The sequence below is a fragment of the Halichoerus grypus genome, chromosome 5 (assembly GCF_964656455.1).
Source record: "Halichoerus grypus chromosome 5, mHalGry1.hap1.1, whole genome shotgun sequence".
NCBI lineage: Eukaryota > Metazoa > Chordata > Mammalia > Carnivora > Phocidae > Halichoerus > Halichoerus grypus.
Genome location: NC_135716.1, coordinates 11,662,061 through 11,680,039, shown reverse-complemented (window position 1 = coordinate 11,680,039; position 17,979 = coordinate 11,662,061). Strand labels below are relative to the sequence as shown.

At 37.8% G+C, this 17,979-nt stretch overlaps 1 protein-coding gene across 13 annotated transcripts in view; it reads right to left on the bottom strand.

The window, feature by feature from the left end:
• CYRIB (CYFIP related Rac1 interactor B) overlaps nucleotides 1–17,979 on the bottom strand; it is a 144,416-nt gene that overhangs the window by 52,297 nt on the left and 74,140 nt on the right. For 7 of the 13 annotated variants that reach the window (XM_036084514.2, XM_036084507.2, XM_078072007.1 and 4 more), the window contains one exon: nucleotides 1,331–1,369. Coding sequence is in view for 3 of the 13 variants with exons in the window: in XM_078072005.1 (XP_077928131.1) it covers nucleotides 1,331–1,369 (39 nt within the window). In the remaining 10 variants the exon portion in view is untranslated. Of the gene's footprint in view, nucleotides 1–1,097; nucleotides 1,117–1,330; nucleotides 1,370–17,979 lie in introns of all 13 variants that reach the window. The other 6 variants (XM_078072004.1, XM_036084513.2, XM_036084506.2 and 3 more) reach the window with 1 other exon arrangement.

The following is a 17,979-nucleotide window of genomic DNA, read 5'->3' as shown; positions in this document are numbered from 1 at the left end:
CACCGTTGGGATATTTCTTAAGAAATGACTGTGTAACTCCACTTTTTAAAGATTAGTTAGACAGAACATAAAAAACTACACTTATTCAAATATGATGGAGGAAGAAAGGTCTGACTTTTCATTAACAGAAGTTCTTAATCTGGGGTCCAGAGAAAGAATTCAGTGACCTGTGAACTTGGATGGGAACCTTTTCACTAACCTCTTATGTGAAGTTTTGCAATTCCTTCAATCAAGATTGTAGGCAACAAAGCATAGTAGTATCAGAAATACCTATGAACTTATCATCAATAGAAATCACAGGTATTTTCATATTATACTACAGTTACTGCAAACTTATCACTATTTAAAATTACAGTATTTAGCAAAATTGTTGCTAAAGCTTATTCTCTAATGTGAGAAGTATATATATTACTCTATCAAAAATTTATATTTTTAATATTTGTTAGCTATATTTCAATATAACTAATTTCCTTGTTAATCTTATGTGTTTTACTTCATAAAATCATGATTCATTTTTAGAATCATTATTCTGGGAAGGGATTCACAGGCTTCACCAGATTACCAGAGGTCTATGGCACAAAAAAAAGGTTGAGAACTCCTGCAGTAACATACACAGAGCAGGTGAGGTAATTACAATCCCAAAAGACCATCGTGATAACGGTCTTATCAGTTCTAGTAAAATGACAGGCAAGTTTTGAAATGTAAATATCTCTTTTTATAACTAGGAAGAGCACAGAAAGAGATTTTAAGCTGATCATTTTCACTTGAAGAACACAAAATATACCTACAGAAAAACTACATTTTCAAATACCCATTAACTTGTTATAATTAAAACAATTACAGGATTATAAATGTTTAAGTACTCAGGACCCCTGTATCAGTAACTTTTGTGGTGGCTATTGTGTTCTTCTAAGACTTTTTCAAGAGGACCAAAATCAGTAACAGCTAGAATTCTTATTGAAGAAAGCATGTAAAAGTGTCTTCCTTTCTAGCAAATATATATTAAACAACTAGAATTATGGGTTAGACCTTTCCTGTTTAACTATACTGGTGATAACTAAAATGACTTAAAAAGGAATTCAAAGAAAAACACATACCTCTCCTACTGAAAGAAAGCTGTAAAAAAAAAAAGTTCTAATTAATTTACATTTTCCCCAATACTTCCTATTCTAAGAAACTAAACAGTATTGGATATTTCCTAAAGATATTTTTAGCAGTTCAATATTATATACAGAACATCTTCCTTAAATTATATTGAGCCAATGTAGTTTTTTAAATCATAACTTTTCATTTTTATCTGAATTATCATTTCCTCCAAAGACATATTTACCTTCAGCCAGTGCTGGTGATTCTGTTCTTGTCCTTCTATCTGTTTAAAGAAAGAAAAAAGGAAGAAAGTCTAAAACATTATTATACTTTAAAACATGTTTAATTTTATTAAAACTAACTTTAATAAAGTTTATGAATGCCATCACATATCACATACATATGCTATACACACTTGTGTGTGTATGTATATGAATGGACATATACCTCCTTGAATTAAATCAACAACTATTTATAAAGAACCTACTAAGAGTAAGCCATTATGTTAAGCCCTGGGAAATACCAATAGGCTTAGATAAGACACCCTAATTGCCACCCTCAAGACACTCAAAGACTACAATCTCTATCAAGAGAAGTACATAGTTCTCATCATATCATACAGCAGGAACAGCAAGGGAAGAAAATTTGTAACTCGTCTTTATTCTTATAACAGGGGCCTAAAATTACCAAAGAGATATATTTCTATACTATTATCATAGTGTACGTTCATTTCCTTTCAATGTATTAAAAGTACCAGTTTTGCGAAAGGTACTAAGATCCTTATATTCCATGACAATAACCTATTATTTGCCAGAGGTACATCTGGCAAAACTCAAGTGAACCACGAAGTCCTCTGTAGGACTGGTTTACTAATACTACTATGGTATTTGCAAATCCTAAAACATTTTAGGTAAAATTAAATCTTCAAAATGATTTTATTCTAACTTTACAACAGAAGCAACTACAGCCACTACAGCAAACTAGCTGAGTTCACATACAGTGGGGGGACAATGACGAATGTAACTACTCACCTTTACATAAAAATTTCTTTCCCTAATTGTTTATTTTATGACCAGAGTCCTGGACTTAGCAAACATACAATTTCTATGTGCTTAGTCACATTTAGAGGGGACGGGGCACTGCCTTCCAAGATGGTAAGTGATCTCCCTCTTATACTGTCTTCTAAAGGCTGAAATGTGGTGCTGTGTCTCTGACAGATAAAGGAGGGAGGGAGGGAGGGAGGAAAAAGTCCTGGAACAAACACATGGAAATAGGATTGACAACCTTCAGGTTCATTGGATTAGAAATTCTGATAGTGGGGGAGGAGAACAGTGGTTTCTGCCAGAAGACACAGAAGTATTCTGAAGCAACTATCACCTGGTTATCTTGGACTCCTTACTGGACCAGCATGCTAAGGAAAGGGTTACCATATTGTGGAGTCCTGTGAAGTGACCCTAACAACAACTTACGGCTGCTGCCACACAATGGGGACAGGAGGAAATCTATCCAGAACCTAGGGGATTCGACTGGGGCTGCCATGCTCAATAATAACTATAAATGAGCAGCTGCAACAATTACGACCCAACAATGATAAATCAACTACAGGCATTGATCCCTTGGAGAAGAAGGTCTGTGTCACTGAACCAGGACAATGCCTTGACCTGTTCAAGTGCTGGCTGAAGGTAAGGCAAATCTAGAATGAGTGGTAGAGGACTGCAAAAATGAACATTATTCCACTAGCCCTCCTATTATAAGTCTACTGTAGTGGTTGTGGCCAGCCACCATCTTGAAAACTTTGCAGCAGAATGGACTAAATGGCAAGTGCTTAATGGAACATACAAGGCTGTATGGGATACCTCTAACACGCTGCCTCACAATTTCACTCCAGCTGAGGCACCTCCCCTTAGCTGCACTACTGGGGCTCACTTTCTGCTCACAGGCTTTGCTCTAAGAGATGCTTACAGGAACTCCTCAGCCATCCTGGAATATACGAACCCCGACCTGGGAGTGTGAAGATATTAACATCAACACCCTATGAGCAACCCCTGACCACTGGGGAACGGGATCTGGTATATAAATACCCCCTCCTTCCCATCCAGAGGCATATACTTCATGTCTTCTCAGAGGACTTCCTCAGGATCAAGCCCCAGGTACTCAGAGATGTGACCAGGTCGATCACAGACCCTTGCACTGACTTTCCTTCCTCCCTGTTTCATGTGCCCCAGTTCTCCAACTTCTGTTTCTTTTTTTTTTTCTTAAGATTTTATTGATTTATTGAGAGAGAGAGAAATATTGAGAGAGGGAGAGGGAGAAGCAGGCTCCCCACTGAGCAGGGAGCCTGATGCAAGGCTTGATCCCAGGACCCCGGGATCATGACCTGAGCCGAAGGCAGACGCTTAACCGTGTGAGCCACCCAGGCGCCCCGCCAACTTCGGTTTCTTGTTAACAGGTTCCCAAATAAATTATCTGCCTAAAAAATCCCTTTCCCAAGCTCTGCTTTTGGGATGAAACCAGGTCAGGACACTTGTCCTTTGGGACACCATACTCCCTTCCTTTTCATTCTAACTCACTGGATGCTCTTTCTTAATCTCTGTTGCTGAACTTCTCTCTCAGATCCCCAAATGCTGATGTGCCCAGAACACAGTCCTAGGTCCTCCACTCCCTTTGTGATTTCATTTCATGGCTTTATGTATCAACTACATATCTCAAATTTACTTATCCAGTCTAGACATTTGTCTCCATCTCCTAGCAACTGCCTACTCAGTATCTCCTCTTGGATGTTTTAATAGATACCTCAAACTTAACATGTCAAAACTAAACTACTCATCTTCCCTCTCCAAACCTATCTACCTAGTCTCCCTTAACTCAGTTGATGGCATCTCTATCCTTCCAGTTGCTCAGGTAAAAACCTTGGATTCCTCTGCAACTACCTTCTCTCTAACACATCCCAAATTCCACTACAGCTCTCTCTACCTAAAGTCTTCACACCTACTATTCTATCTTCTGTTAACTCAAAGTGGAGGGTTGAGCTGCATTAGCAGTCTTAGGCCTACTATTACTTCTTAATCCAACAGCCTCCAGGGGCTGCAAAGTTAAATGCATCTGGGTTGGGTGGAGCCACATTAGAAGGGCTATCTAGGGCAAACAAATGTCTATGCTTAATCTAAGGGGTGCCATGGCTATTAACATGCCATGCTAAAAACGCAGGTGATCCGGGGTTGGATATTCAGGTAAAACAATTTTTAGATGTTATCAACTAATTAAGCTTTAGAAATAATCAGTAGGCCAAAAGAAACAGTCCGAGGGTTAATTTTTGTTTGATGAAATGTCAGTTTGCAACTCTTGCTCTAGGATTTGTCTATAATTTATATATTATTAATCCTAATCTTTGCTTTTTTTCTATCAGGTAGGAGATGAATGGGAGCTATTTATGTTCAAAGCTTAACCATTCTGGTTTTCCTCAAAAGCTCCTCTTGGATCAATGTTACTACAAATGGAATGAATAAACACATTTTTGCTTTCTCTGCCAAAAACAAACTTCCTTCCCTAAGGCAGACCAAAGCCACCCAGAAATAAACAAAACAAGTGGCTTGGCTGGCCACTCTCAACTAGAGGAGCAAAACCGGTGCCACTTGCATAAATCCACGGGGAAAACTTCTATTCATTTTGTCTGATTCTTAATCAAGAAATAAGAAAACACTTGTAATTGTTTTTACCCTTAGAAATCAAATGTCAGATCATAAGTAGTGAATATTAGATAGGATGTAAATTAGATAATCCAGGCATCTAAAATCCGCAAACCTAAAGGTTCTTCAAGTAAGTGTTAAAATTCCTTTGCCTCCAGCAAAACATAAAACATAAAAGCTATGACTTCAGAGCATTCTGTCAACCACATTTATAGCTTTGCAGCATTTAATATGATGACACATAAATCTAACTGGTTATGCAACCTACACTGCATTCCTCCTTCATTTGGGTATATGATAAAATCAAATTCAATTCCATTTGTTTAAGCTCCCCTTGACATACACAAAGCAATCTTAAAGCCATCGGAGAAACCAAAAAAGAGCACTTGAATTAAAGGGCCTATTGACCGCATTCCCAGATCAGACAATATTATGAAACTGCATTATTATATAACTCCAGCAAATATCTAAGTTATGTTTTTTGTTTTTTTTTTAAAGATTTTATTTACTTGAGAGAGGGAGCGTGCATGCAAGAGCTGTGGGGAGGGGCAAGAGTGAGGGAGAAGCAGGCTTCCGGCTACGCAGGGAGCCTAGACAAGATGTGGGGCTCCATCCCAGGACCCTGGGATCACAACCCGAGCTGAAAGTAGCTGCTTTAACTGACTGAGCCACCCAGGTGCCCCCTTAGTAAGCTTTAAGAACTTGAAAAGGTTATTCTATATCCATTTGAGAAAAAAAGAAACAGGCACGTCTATAAAAAATCTTTTTAAAAACAGAAGAAAAGAACCAGTCCTACACATTAATAATTAAAACTGAGTGGAATTCATACAGATATACAGAGTCAGGGGAAGAGACCAGAGAAGTCACAATGGTCCAGTAATAGGAAAAAAAAAAGAAAAAAAAACCTCACACCAAGTATTTCCTGGAAAGTCTATTATGTATATAGTACCAAAATAAATACCTGAGGAGATGCTAGGATGAAAAAGATTGACTGCACTCTTTAGAAGCATCTACTCGTCCTGTAGCAATTAAAACATTCAAGGTAAAAATGAAGTATCATGAGAAAAATCTACATATAGACCTGTGGCAATTAAAAGAAGATATCTCAGCTAGGGGTAGAGCATGGAAATCGGGTATTGGAAAGATTTTATGAAGCCCTGGGAGCTGAGATAGATTTGAAGAATGAACAGGATTTGGACAAGCAGGAAAAGGCGGTAGAAGGCTCAAAAAGAATATTCCAGATGAGGAATGTATAAAGTAATCACTATATAGGGCAATGAAGAAAACTTTAATCCCACGAAAAACTGAGATACAACCTTCTCACCCTATATATTCTAGATGGATACAGTGTAGTTTCTTAAAACTAAATCTTAAAAAAAAAAAAAATCTCAAAAATTATACTTTACTTATTTTTAGAGGAGTAATTTGAAGCATGGTAAGAAATTTAAAATGGAAAGATGGAGTCAAATCATATAAAAATTAAAAATAAAGGAAATCCAAAATATTTTAATGTTTAATTTTTGCATAATGTATTAAATGTATTAAAAATCACATCAAGAGAGGAAACATGATAATTCATAAGAGCAAGAAAATAGTAAACATATATAAAAACCTTTATATTCCCTAATAATAAAAAGGAAATAAATATAATATAAGCAAAGTGGTTTAGAGCACTGATTCTGAAATAAGATAAACCTGGGTTGAGTTTTCACTTATTTAATTATTAGGTTCTTTGAGCAGTTGTTTTATTTGTAAAATGAGATTTCCATTTATTTAAGTTATCTAAGCATCAGTTTTCCTTATCTGTAAAAGAGCAAAAATAACCTCAAAGACTGTGAAGATTAACAGAAATGCCAGTTTTATTGAACAAGATCACTACTTCTCTTATTAACATTAAAATTACAAGAATATATAGCTATCTGGGGCGCCTGGGTGGCTCAGTCGTTAAGCATCTGCCTTCGGCTCAGGTCATGGTCCCAGGGTCCTGGGATCAAGCCCCACGTCGGGCTCCCTGCTCCGCAGGAAGCCTGCTTCTCCCTCTCCCAGTCCCCCTGCTTGTGTCTCTTGCTGCGTCTCTGTCAAATAAATAAATAAAATCTTAAAAAAAAAAAAAGAATATATAGCTATCTATTTTGACATTCCATCTCAAGCACAGTACATGTAAGAATATCCATGTCTGAGACACACTAGAACTCAAACACGTGAATACAAATCTCAGGCTTTTATGTCTTCTTACACCATGATTACTACTGTATGTGTAGCACTTAAAACAGTCCCTGACACACAATAAATACTCTGTAAATGTAATGCTGTTTTAATGATCACCATCATTACTATATATAAACCATACCCGTATACTTTTTCTAAAATGTCTAGTCTCTTTAAAATGTAATTAAAGATGAAAATACTGTAAATACAGAATGCTTAATAGTTTTATCATTTTCTCCCATCTTTTACATCATTATTAGTGACCAACCACATCATTTCTTTCAAGTCTATCAGTGATTGTTCACTGCACATCTGTTAGGTCATGCACAGACTGCAAAGTGTGTTGCTGTGTTATCCCCTTGTCTCCTGGTGACAAACCTGCATGACATTTTAGAAAAATGGATAATCAAATGAGGGAATTTGCCAACAAAGATAAAAATGCAGCAAAAAACTGGAAGTGGTAACCCTGAAAGTCAAACTCTAAGGGAACATAAATGAAGTTACGGAAGAAAGGGTTAACCGCACGAATGTGACACTGCTGCCATCAGAGAATAAGCATGCCAGTCAGAGGAACTCTGGGAGGGTGAACTTCATCACCATAAACGAAGTGGTTATGATGAAAAGGATGAAAGGACGAAGATGTCCCAGAGGAAGTAACACCAGCAAAAAAAAAAAAAAAAATCATATTAAAGTAATTTTGGGGGGTGGCGCCTGACTGGCTCAGTTAGTGGAACATGTGACTCTTGATTTCGGGGTTGTGAGTCAGAGTCCCACACTGGGCACAGTGATTAAGGAAAACAGGAATTCTTGGATATATTTCAAGACATTGAGAATACAACGGATAAAACTTTGGAAGCAAATCCAAACTTAGAAAGAATTATGACAATGTGGCCAAGGCATAAAAATAATGTTCACTCCAAATTATAAGTTACACAACAAAGAAAAAGAAAGCAGGCGACTGCTCACTTTTAATTACATGCAACCTATGTAAAAATATATATAAATACCAATATATCTAACCTACATAAACAAAAGGAAAACTGTCTTTTGGAAGCAAAGAATACAATGTCCATCCACTCAGGTCCTTTTCTACAATTGTGACACTTTGCAGAATACCTCTGAATTATACCTAATAGTAACAAAAACACAGACAAGTTCAAGGTTGGGAAATACCAAGTCCCAAAGCTAAGTTTTGCCCCATCTTAATTTGCCACAGACGTTTTTTTTCTATTGGGGAAATACGTAACATAAACAAGTGTTCAGTAGCAATAACCTAAAGTGCTAAGACAGAGATAATGCTCTTACATGTTTTAAGTGCAACATATTCTCATTCTTTTTTTTTTTTTTAATAGAGAGACAGTGCACGCACAAGCAGGGAGTGTGGGAGAGGGAGAGAGAAAATCTTAAGCATACTCCCCGCTGAGTGCGGAGCCCCACTGGTCTCGGATGGATCTCATGACCCCGAGATCATGACCTGAGCTGAAATGAGGAGTCGGATGCTTAACCAACTGAGCCATCCAGGTGCCCCAACATGTTCTCATTCTGTGTCTGAATTGCATACCACAAATTTCAAAAGACAGATGGTTGTATCTTCAGTCAACTATGCAATTTTTTTTAAAAGCCTATTCCAATACTAGAATGAAAAACCAACATATGCACAAAAAAACTAAGAACCACTAATAAAATCAAATACTCACATCCCACTCTTAAAATTTCTTAATTCTTAATGTATCATTAAAAATTAGAGAAGTAATTTGCAAAATCTGGCTGGTTTAAAGACAATTTGGGTTGTTCCCAAATAACATAAGCCAGTGTAGCGTTCAGTTCAGGATACTGCAGCATGATGTCAAGCAGGAGCAGCATTATGGACCTTCAGAGAGAAGCTCTGTGCCTGGCTTGTCATACACTGCTCTCCTAATTCCAGGGAGTTCTATGACCAAAACAAATATTTCATCACCTTCCTAGCAAAAATATGCATCCACACATAATGTATTTTGACAGGAAGAGTCCATCGGTGTTTAAACTCTGAGCAAGAATCTTAAAGTCTCTCAAAGCTTCAATTTCTCCATCTGTAGAAAGGAAGATAATACCTACTCCCCCCTAAGAATGAGAGACTCAGAGAATGAGAAGTACCAATTACACTGTCTGGCTCTTTTCCCAGGTCTTACCCATCACATCAGGCCAACCTTACTCCCTCTGCACAGGTGCTGTTACTATCGTCCTTGTAGTTCTAAGGGCCCAACATCAGAATATTAGAGTCTCTGTTTGTCAATTCCACAGGTATTATTAAAAATGTTTATATCTCCAGTAGTGCTTATGATACAAAGTAATAAGACAATCTTTATCCCTAAAGAGGTTAATGACATCCTATGGAAATAATACTTGAACATATAAAAAGTAACAAGTCCATAATAATTCTGTCCACACTATACCATCATTACGGACTACAATTATAATAGAAATTTGGAGAACAGGACAGTGTGAAAGAAGAATATATCCCAAGTATGGGTTAAGTATCTTCAAATGTGCCCCATAACACATCATTTCACTCATCAAAATGTCTGGCTCTTTCCCAGGATGAAAGCAGTTATCACAGCCTGTTCATTGTTATTATAGCCCCTGGACTAAGCACAATACTTGAAACATTGTAGTCTCCAGTGTGCATATGTGGAATGAGTGGATGAGTGATTTAGCAAACAACATGATAAAATATGTACGCAGCCTGGCATAAATACAACTAGTTTAGAGTTACGGTCCCATTAAGACTGGCCACCCTGCTAACAGGATTTGTTTGGGAAAAATGAGTGATAAGGAATGATTGATATACAGGTAGCAAATAACTGACAAAAATTTAGAAAAAATGTGCGATTTTCCTATTAAAAATTAAAGTGGTACAGACTTTAAATAAAATACACTAATGTGTCCACCATGGTTTTATAGATAATGATTTTTCCAGGCTGACAAAATAACAGCAACAAATGCAGATAACTGATCTCTGGAGATCTAGTATATTTGGGGAGATAGTGTACATCTGATATGTGATATTAATGCACAGCTGTCTTGGTAGCAATCAAGTAATAGATTTTTAAAAGACTATTTAAAATGCTCTGCCACAATCTTAAATGTGAACTGCTTCCTTATGGCAATTCTATAAAGATCAGAAGACCTCCAACAGGCCAGACGTGTTATGCAATGCAGAGTGTAAAATGTCGAGTACAACAAGACCTACCCTCCAGAAGCTCCTAGTCTATTAAGAAGACATGTAAAAAATTATTACAATGGGGCACCTGGGTGGCTCAGTCAGTTAAACCTCCACCTCTTGATTTTGGCCAGGTCATGATCTCATGCATGGTGAGATGGAGCCCCGCTTAAGATTCTCTCTCCCTTTGCCCACCCCTCCCCGCCGTGTGAATGCGTGCTCTCTCTCAATAAACAAACAAATATATAAAGACCACAATGCAATAGGTAAAATACTACAGAACTGGGGTTCTTTGGATTAACTGCAATGGGAAAACAGGGGAATAACTGAACTATACCTAGAGGACAGTCTCAGAGAAAGCAACGATGTTTGAGTCTGCCTGGTATGTTTAAAAAGTACCACCATCTTCAACTTTTTGAGGAACCTCAATACTGTTTTCCAGAGTGGCTGCACCAGCTTGCATTCCCACCAACAGTGTAGGAGGGTTCCCCTTTCTCTGCATCCCCGCCAACATCTGTCGTTTCCTGACTTGTTAATTTTAGCCATTCTGACTGGTGTGAGGTGGTATCTCATTGAGGTTTTGATTTGGATTTCCCTGATGCCGAGCGATGTTGAGCACTTTTTCATGTGTCTGTTGGCCATCTGGATGTCTTCTTTGGAAAAATGTCTGTTAATGTCTTCTGCCCATTTCTTGATTGGATCATTTGTTCTTTGGGTGTTGAGTTTGATAAGTTCTTTATAGATTTTGGATACTAGCCCTTTATCTGATACGTCATTTGCAAATATCTTCTCCCATTCTGTTGGTTGTCTTTTGGTTTTGTTGCCTGGCTGGGTGATAGACATTGGGGAGGGTATGTGCTATGGTGAGCGCTGTGACTTGTGTAAGACTGTTGAATCACAGACCTGTACCTCTGAAACAAATAATACATTACATGTTAAAAAAAAAAAAGAAGAACAGAGCAGGAAGGGAAAAATGAAGGGGGGTAACTGGAGGGAGGAGGAGACAAACCATGAGAGACTATGGACTCTGAGAAACATACTGAGGCTTCTAGAGGGGAGGGGAGTGGAGGGATGGGTTAGCCTGGTGATAGGTATTAAAGAGGGCACGCATTGAATGGAGCACTGGGTGTTATACGCAAACACTGATTCATGGAACACTACATCAAAAACTAATGATGTATGGTGATTAACAGAACATAATAAAAAAAAAAATACCACCGTCACTAACAACTTTCAAAGACATTTTTTAAATTCAGTAAGCTTTAAATTAAGTAAACTTTTTTTGAGGATAAATATGAGCATATCCACTAACCTGGAAAAGGGGAATATTCTCTTCTCCTAAAAGAGACCTTTTAAGCGCTGATTATTAACACTAAAGTCCTTAAGAAAAAGGCCTTGCTAAACCAAAACTGAGGCAATATCAAGAACTTCACAAACAATGGGTAAGATTTTTCAGTATGACTAAACACAAACACACACACAGCCAATTTTTTAACTACTATTCCATCTGCCATGCATGTCTGAACCTTAATCTGTCTGCTCTTATTTTATTTCTACTTATTGAAGTTTAGATAATTCCAGATTTTGACTACTCAAGTCTGAATTTACAAACCAGATGACAGGAAAACATTTTCAAAAAAGGACATGTACTATTTTAACTCTTTAATGATCAAAGATTATCTCTGTATGTGTTAAAGCTCTATCTTTAAAACAAATAGTTCAACATGCTACAGTTCCTGGAATGAAGGGGGGTGGGTACGGGGTGGAGGGGAGGCTCTCTTCTCTTTTTAGAAACAACCTTACATGTCTTACAGGCTCTCCTCCTAAGAATGAAATGTCCACTAGTAGCCACAGGTTACCAAATGGGTTTAACAGATAAAAACAGCAATAACACACAACTACAAAAGCATCACATCATATAGGTTAACTTTATTTCTCAAAAGAGCTGGTAATCCTTTTTTTAAAAAAAGATTTTATTTATTTATTTGACACACACACACACACACACACACACAGAGCACAAGCAGAGGGAGCAGCAGAGGGAGAGGGAGAAGCAGCCCAACTCGGGGCTCGATCCCAGGACCCTGGGATCATGACCTGAGCCGAAGGCAGACGCTTCACCGACTGAGCCACCCAGGCACCCCAAGGGCTGGTAATCCCTTAGTGGAACTGTTTCTCCTAACTTTTAGAGGTTGTGCAGAGATAATCAAGTGGAAAACATTCAGTATTTGCAGATTTTGGCATATGTGTGTATATATATTGCATCAGGTTGCCTTCTATGTAGTAAGAAGGGACTGTCATTTCCTGAAATCAATGTCAACATGCATACATACTATTTTGTGCTACATGCTCAAAACAGTGTATTTGAATGTTTTATTCTCAAAACAGCATAAACACAAAAAGAGAAAGCAAATCAACAAATCAAAATTTCTCCAAACTAGGAACTGTTTTGGCCATGTTAAATTTGCCAGGCCAAGGCCTCCAAATGAAGATCTGGAGGGTCAATGGAGCACAAGTGTGGAGGTCAGGGAAGGTCAGCCCACAAATACTGCCCCTCTACTCCCATGACTTCCTATCTTGTGAGAATGGTCCAAAGACCCGGGATACTTGAGAATCGTTCACAGGGATAGCAACAAGACCAGTGCCACAGTGTCCTAACCAGACTGTTATTGTAACATAATCTGCTTCTTGCCCTCCTGTGGTTACTGCTCACTTTCTGAACCTGAATTTCTAATCTCTCCACCACCAATTCTGTGAACTACCTGCCATCATGCCAATAAATTCCCTTTCCATTCAAATTACCTTGTAAGTTTCTCCAACTTTTAACTGAAGACCCTTGAATGAATTATAAAGAATATTCTGGAGTCACACAGAAAGCTAACTATAACTCCCTCCCTAATTTAAAGCCATTCCTACAAATAAGCAAAACTATGTTATAAATGTAACTTGGGGTTCAGAGTATAAACAATAAAGATACTCTGAAATTAAAGATTACATAAATCAGTTTTTTGAGACTTTTAAGAGGTACCTATATTATTAAAATTTTAAGCTTCAAAGTATAAAATATGAACATTAAAAAAGTATGAGAACATTCAGAAAGAAGACAAAATACTAACATCACTTTAAAATATATTAGTCTAATAAAGAACTTAAAAACTTCCCAGAAAAAGAACAATGAAACACATTTTGAGGAAAAAAGGACACTAAAATGATACTGATTTTTACAAACTGTTTTCTCTGTAATAAGATGCCTTCCTTTTTGTTTTATTTATTCTAAACTGCTCCAAGAACAGTAATGAAAAGATTCTCCACCTGGACCTACCTTTTCTTTAGACCCCTAGTTCATATGTTTCCTCACTAAAAAAACAACACATAAGTGAAATTACTTTTCATTCTTTCTGAAAATATTTCACATTTCAAATCAAAAGTGGAATTTTTAGCTATACTAAAAACCAGCATTTCTTACATTCTGGGTAGTATCCTGTAGTCATACTCAGTCCCCTAATCCATCTGGTATTTTTTAAGGAATACACTTAGAAGAAGCAAAGCACATATTAAGGAGAGTAAGAACATATTTAAAACCTTAGGAAGCATTTGCTATAAGGAGGGAAGAGGGTTATTAATATTTGTGAATACCTACTGTGTACCACGCATTTTGCTATAGACTGTATTTTTTTCATATAACACTGCCAAACAGATGATGTTACCCTTTCCATAAAAAGTAAATGAGGAAAATGAACCTCAGAAATTGGTTTACTTATCTCATGTCAGTGTTAATAAGGGCTGATCTGACTTAAGCACAGATCTGACTGGTCCCAAAGATGATGACATTTTATCCCTAACAAAATGCCTCAGTGGGCACATTCTTCTTGTAAAAATTCGTTTTCATTGATAGTTTTCTTATTAGAAAAACAATTGTAACCATTACCCTGAACAAGCAAAACCTGTGGGATGTAACCATAAAGCAGTGTTTTATCTACCACTGTCCTTTAAAGTTATTCTGTGTTGACAGTTTAATGTCCCTGAACTTTTATTTAGGCAAGCCTATGACTTTGGTCATTTTCAAGTTATAAAAACTGTCAGAATTTAGAAAGTGATAGACCCAGTTTAGTATAATTGTCAAAATTTGTCATCCAGGACTACAGCTTCTCCCCATGTCCCAGTTTTGCCTGCAGCCCGCGTGCCCTAGGCATGACAAGAGCACCGTGCTTTACCTGCTCTCCCTTCCACCTTACGAACCCTGGGTGTAGCAGTTAAGTGTCATTAGAGGGCAGGAGCACTCTCAGCTCAAGAAGTATTTAAAATTGACCTGTCAAGGAATGCTTTCTGGAGTTCCTTGGAAGCTCTCACCCATTCCAGCACTGGGGATCTCTCACCACAATTTCTCGATGCAAGATAATGCATCTCCTGTGGGAATCCAGCCATTTCTTCCTCCCCCTCTGCCTCATACCACCCTGATCCTATGAGCTTCCTCTCACTAGTGGCCCTCATCCAGTCTATGGGACACATGTACCCATTCAGAACTCAGGGAGGATGGGCAGTCCACCCACACAGTAACCTTGCTTTGCTGCGCTGTCACAGCGGATAGCTTCTCTTTCACTCAGGCACAGTGAGACAGACATCAACCCACTGTGTCCCCTAAACTACACAAGTTACATATTCAGCTCTCATATCATTACCAGAAAGCTCCTGTACTTGAGGAGGAGCACACCAAAAAGGGAAGGGGGAGGTTAGAAGAAACTCCTAGCACACTAACAACTTGGTTTAAAAACACTTTTCCAATTTCCAACAACTCAGTTCAAAAACTATTCTAATTTCCAGCTCCCTGATTCTTTATACCAACAGATGGGGTAGGTATTTAGAGGTCACAAATCCATTTTCTGGCTCTTTATTTTGCAATGCCTGCATGGTATGCTTATAACTCTCTTTAGAAATGTGTACCTCTCAACTTAGGGCCAAACTCAGAATAAAAGAGTTCCATTTTAACATCTTATTACATGATATATTTAGCACTTTACTAAATTTTCCACAAAAAGTAGAAAGAAAAATCCATAATCCCACCACATAGTTAGCCACAGTTAACACTTTAGCATGCTGTTTTCCTTTCTATAAACAGTCCATTTGTCATCTGAAAATTTCTTATTTTAAGTTTTCTTTTTAAAATCTTGTACAAAAACACCTCATTTATATAATTTCATCGAGCAATTCAGTTTCCCATAGAATTTCAGCATGCCTTTTTCAAACACCAAATTTCCATTACGCCAATGTAAAGGTGGCTTTCTGAAACTTGTCACACTGTCACTCCCCAAACTCAAAACCTTTAATGGCTCCCCACTGTCAGAGATTAAACTTCAATCTTTTAAATTCTCTATGGTCTCCTATACATGTTACATCTCTAAATGTAACTTTAAGCCCTGTATTCATCCTATAAAAATCATACTACAAGAAGCATGTGAATGTCAAGGGAGTTTCCGACCATGGGATCTGACCTACACTCAAGATGAGAAAGTGTTTCAGGGTTTGGTCAGAGTTCCACAGTGATTACTGAAAGTATCACAGGATGGAGCTCTACCAGGATTACAGACAGGCTGAATCCACGAAATGCAACAGAGCATATTAACGTGGCAAAAACAAACTTGCAGCGGGGATCAGTCCTCATATGACTGCAAATAAAACTCTATCACCACACATACAGTATTTACTGGTTTCACACTCGTGATCACAACTGCCAAAAAGTTAATCTAATGCTGAAGAGCAGATTTATGGAAACTTTAAATGTTTAAAACTGGATTTGGGGATTGATTTTGTCAATGTTCCACACATAATCTGCCATCTATTCACAGAGCACACATTAAAAAATTTGTTTTAAAGTCATCTTTCAGCAGATGAAGTGAGAAATAAATTCCAATTAACATGCTAACCAAGAAAAAAAGCACTCAGTTCTTAGCCCAAATAATCTTTGCTCTTCTCAGAAGCGTATGTCAGTAAAAACTCACAGAATTACAGAAGTGCCTGAAGAAAGAAAAATAATCAGTTCTCTCTTAAAGTTGACAATAAATGTATTCACTCAAAAAGTACACAAGAACAATGAGCGTGGGGCAAATACTGACGTGTCTTTATGTATAACTGTGGAGGATGTGTGTGCATTCATACAACATGCATGTATGTGCGGAGATATCTGGAGAGATGTTCACCAGAACACTGACTACTTAGATGGTGATTTTTGCTTTCCTCTTTCACTTTTTTATTTTGTTTCATTTTTTAAAATAAATGAGCATATACTTTTACAAGAAAAGAATGCTATTTGCACTATTAAAATATGGCATAACAAGCTACAGTAATCAAGACATGTGGTACTGGCAGAAGGATAGACATGTAGACCAATAAAACAGAAAAGAAAGTCCAGAAATAAACCCATATATCCAGGGTCAACTGATTATCAACAAAGATACCAAGGCAATTCAAAGGGGTAAAAGGACAGTCTTTTCGACAGATGGCACTGAGAAACTGGCTATCTACATACAAAAAGATCAACTTAAGAAATTTACCTCATACTATACATAAAAGTTAATTAGGGGTGCCTAGGTGGCTCAGTGAGTTAAGTGTCCGACTCTTGATTTCGGCTAGAGTCATGATCTTGAGGTCATGGGATCGAGCCCCGTGACAGGCTCTGCGCTCGGCACAGAGTCTGCTTGGGATTCTCTCTCCCTCTGTCCCTCCCACCGCTCACATGCTCTAAGTAAATAAAATCTTTAAAAAAAAAAAGTTAATTAAAAGTGGATCATAGACCCAAACATAAGAACTAAAACGATAAAATATAAAACATTTAGAAGAAAGGGACGCCTGGGTGGCTCAGTTGGTTAAGCGACTGCCTTCGGCTCAGGTCATGATCCTGGAGTCCCGGGATCGAGTCCCGCATCAGGCTCCCTGCTCGGCAGGGAGTCTGCTTCTCCCTCTGACCCTCCTCCCTCTCATGCTGTCTCTCATTCTCTCTCTCTCAAATAAATAAATAAAATCTTTAAAAAAAAAAAAAAAAAAAAAACATTTAGAAGAAAACACAGGCATAAATCTCACGGCCCTGGGTTGGACTAAGACTTCACGGACATAGCACCAAAAGCAGGATTCTTTTTTTTTTTTTAATTTTATTTTATTGTGTTATGTTAATCACCATACATTACATCATTAGTTTTCGATGTAGTGTTCCATGATTCACCGTTTGCGTATAACACCCAGTGCTCCATTCAATACGTGCCCTCTTTAATACCCATCACCTGGCTAACCCATCCCCCCACCCCCCTCCCCTCTAGAACCCTCAGTTTGTTTCTCAGAGTCCATAGTCTCTCATGGTTCGTCTCCTCCTCCCTCCAGGTCCCCCCCTTCATTTTTCCCTTCCTGCTATGTTCTTCTTCTTTTTTTTTTAACATGTATTATTTGTTTCAGAGGTACAGATCTGTGACTCAACAGTCTTACACAATTCACAGCGCTCACCATAGCCAAAAGCAGGATTCTTAAAAGAAAAGAAAAAGATAAACTAGACTCTATCAAAGTTCAAAACCCTTGCATCTCAAAAGATACCATTAAGAAAATAACAAGACAAGGCACAGACTGGGAGAAACTACTTGCTAATCATGTGACTTATAACTGCCTGGGATAAACTGTCTCACAGCACCTGTTTAGCTCTACTTTACGATTTGAAGACAGTTTCCTGTAACACTGTAAACCAGCTATACTTTTTTTAAAAAAACTGCTCACTCATCTCTTACTTGTGAGACCCAAATAAGACCCTAGAAAGGATCTGAG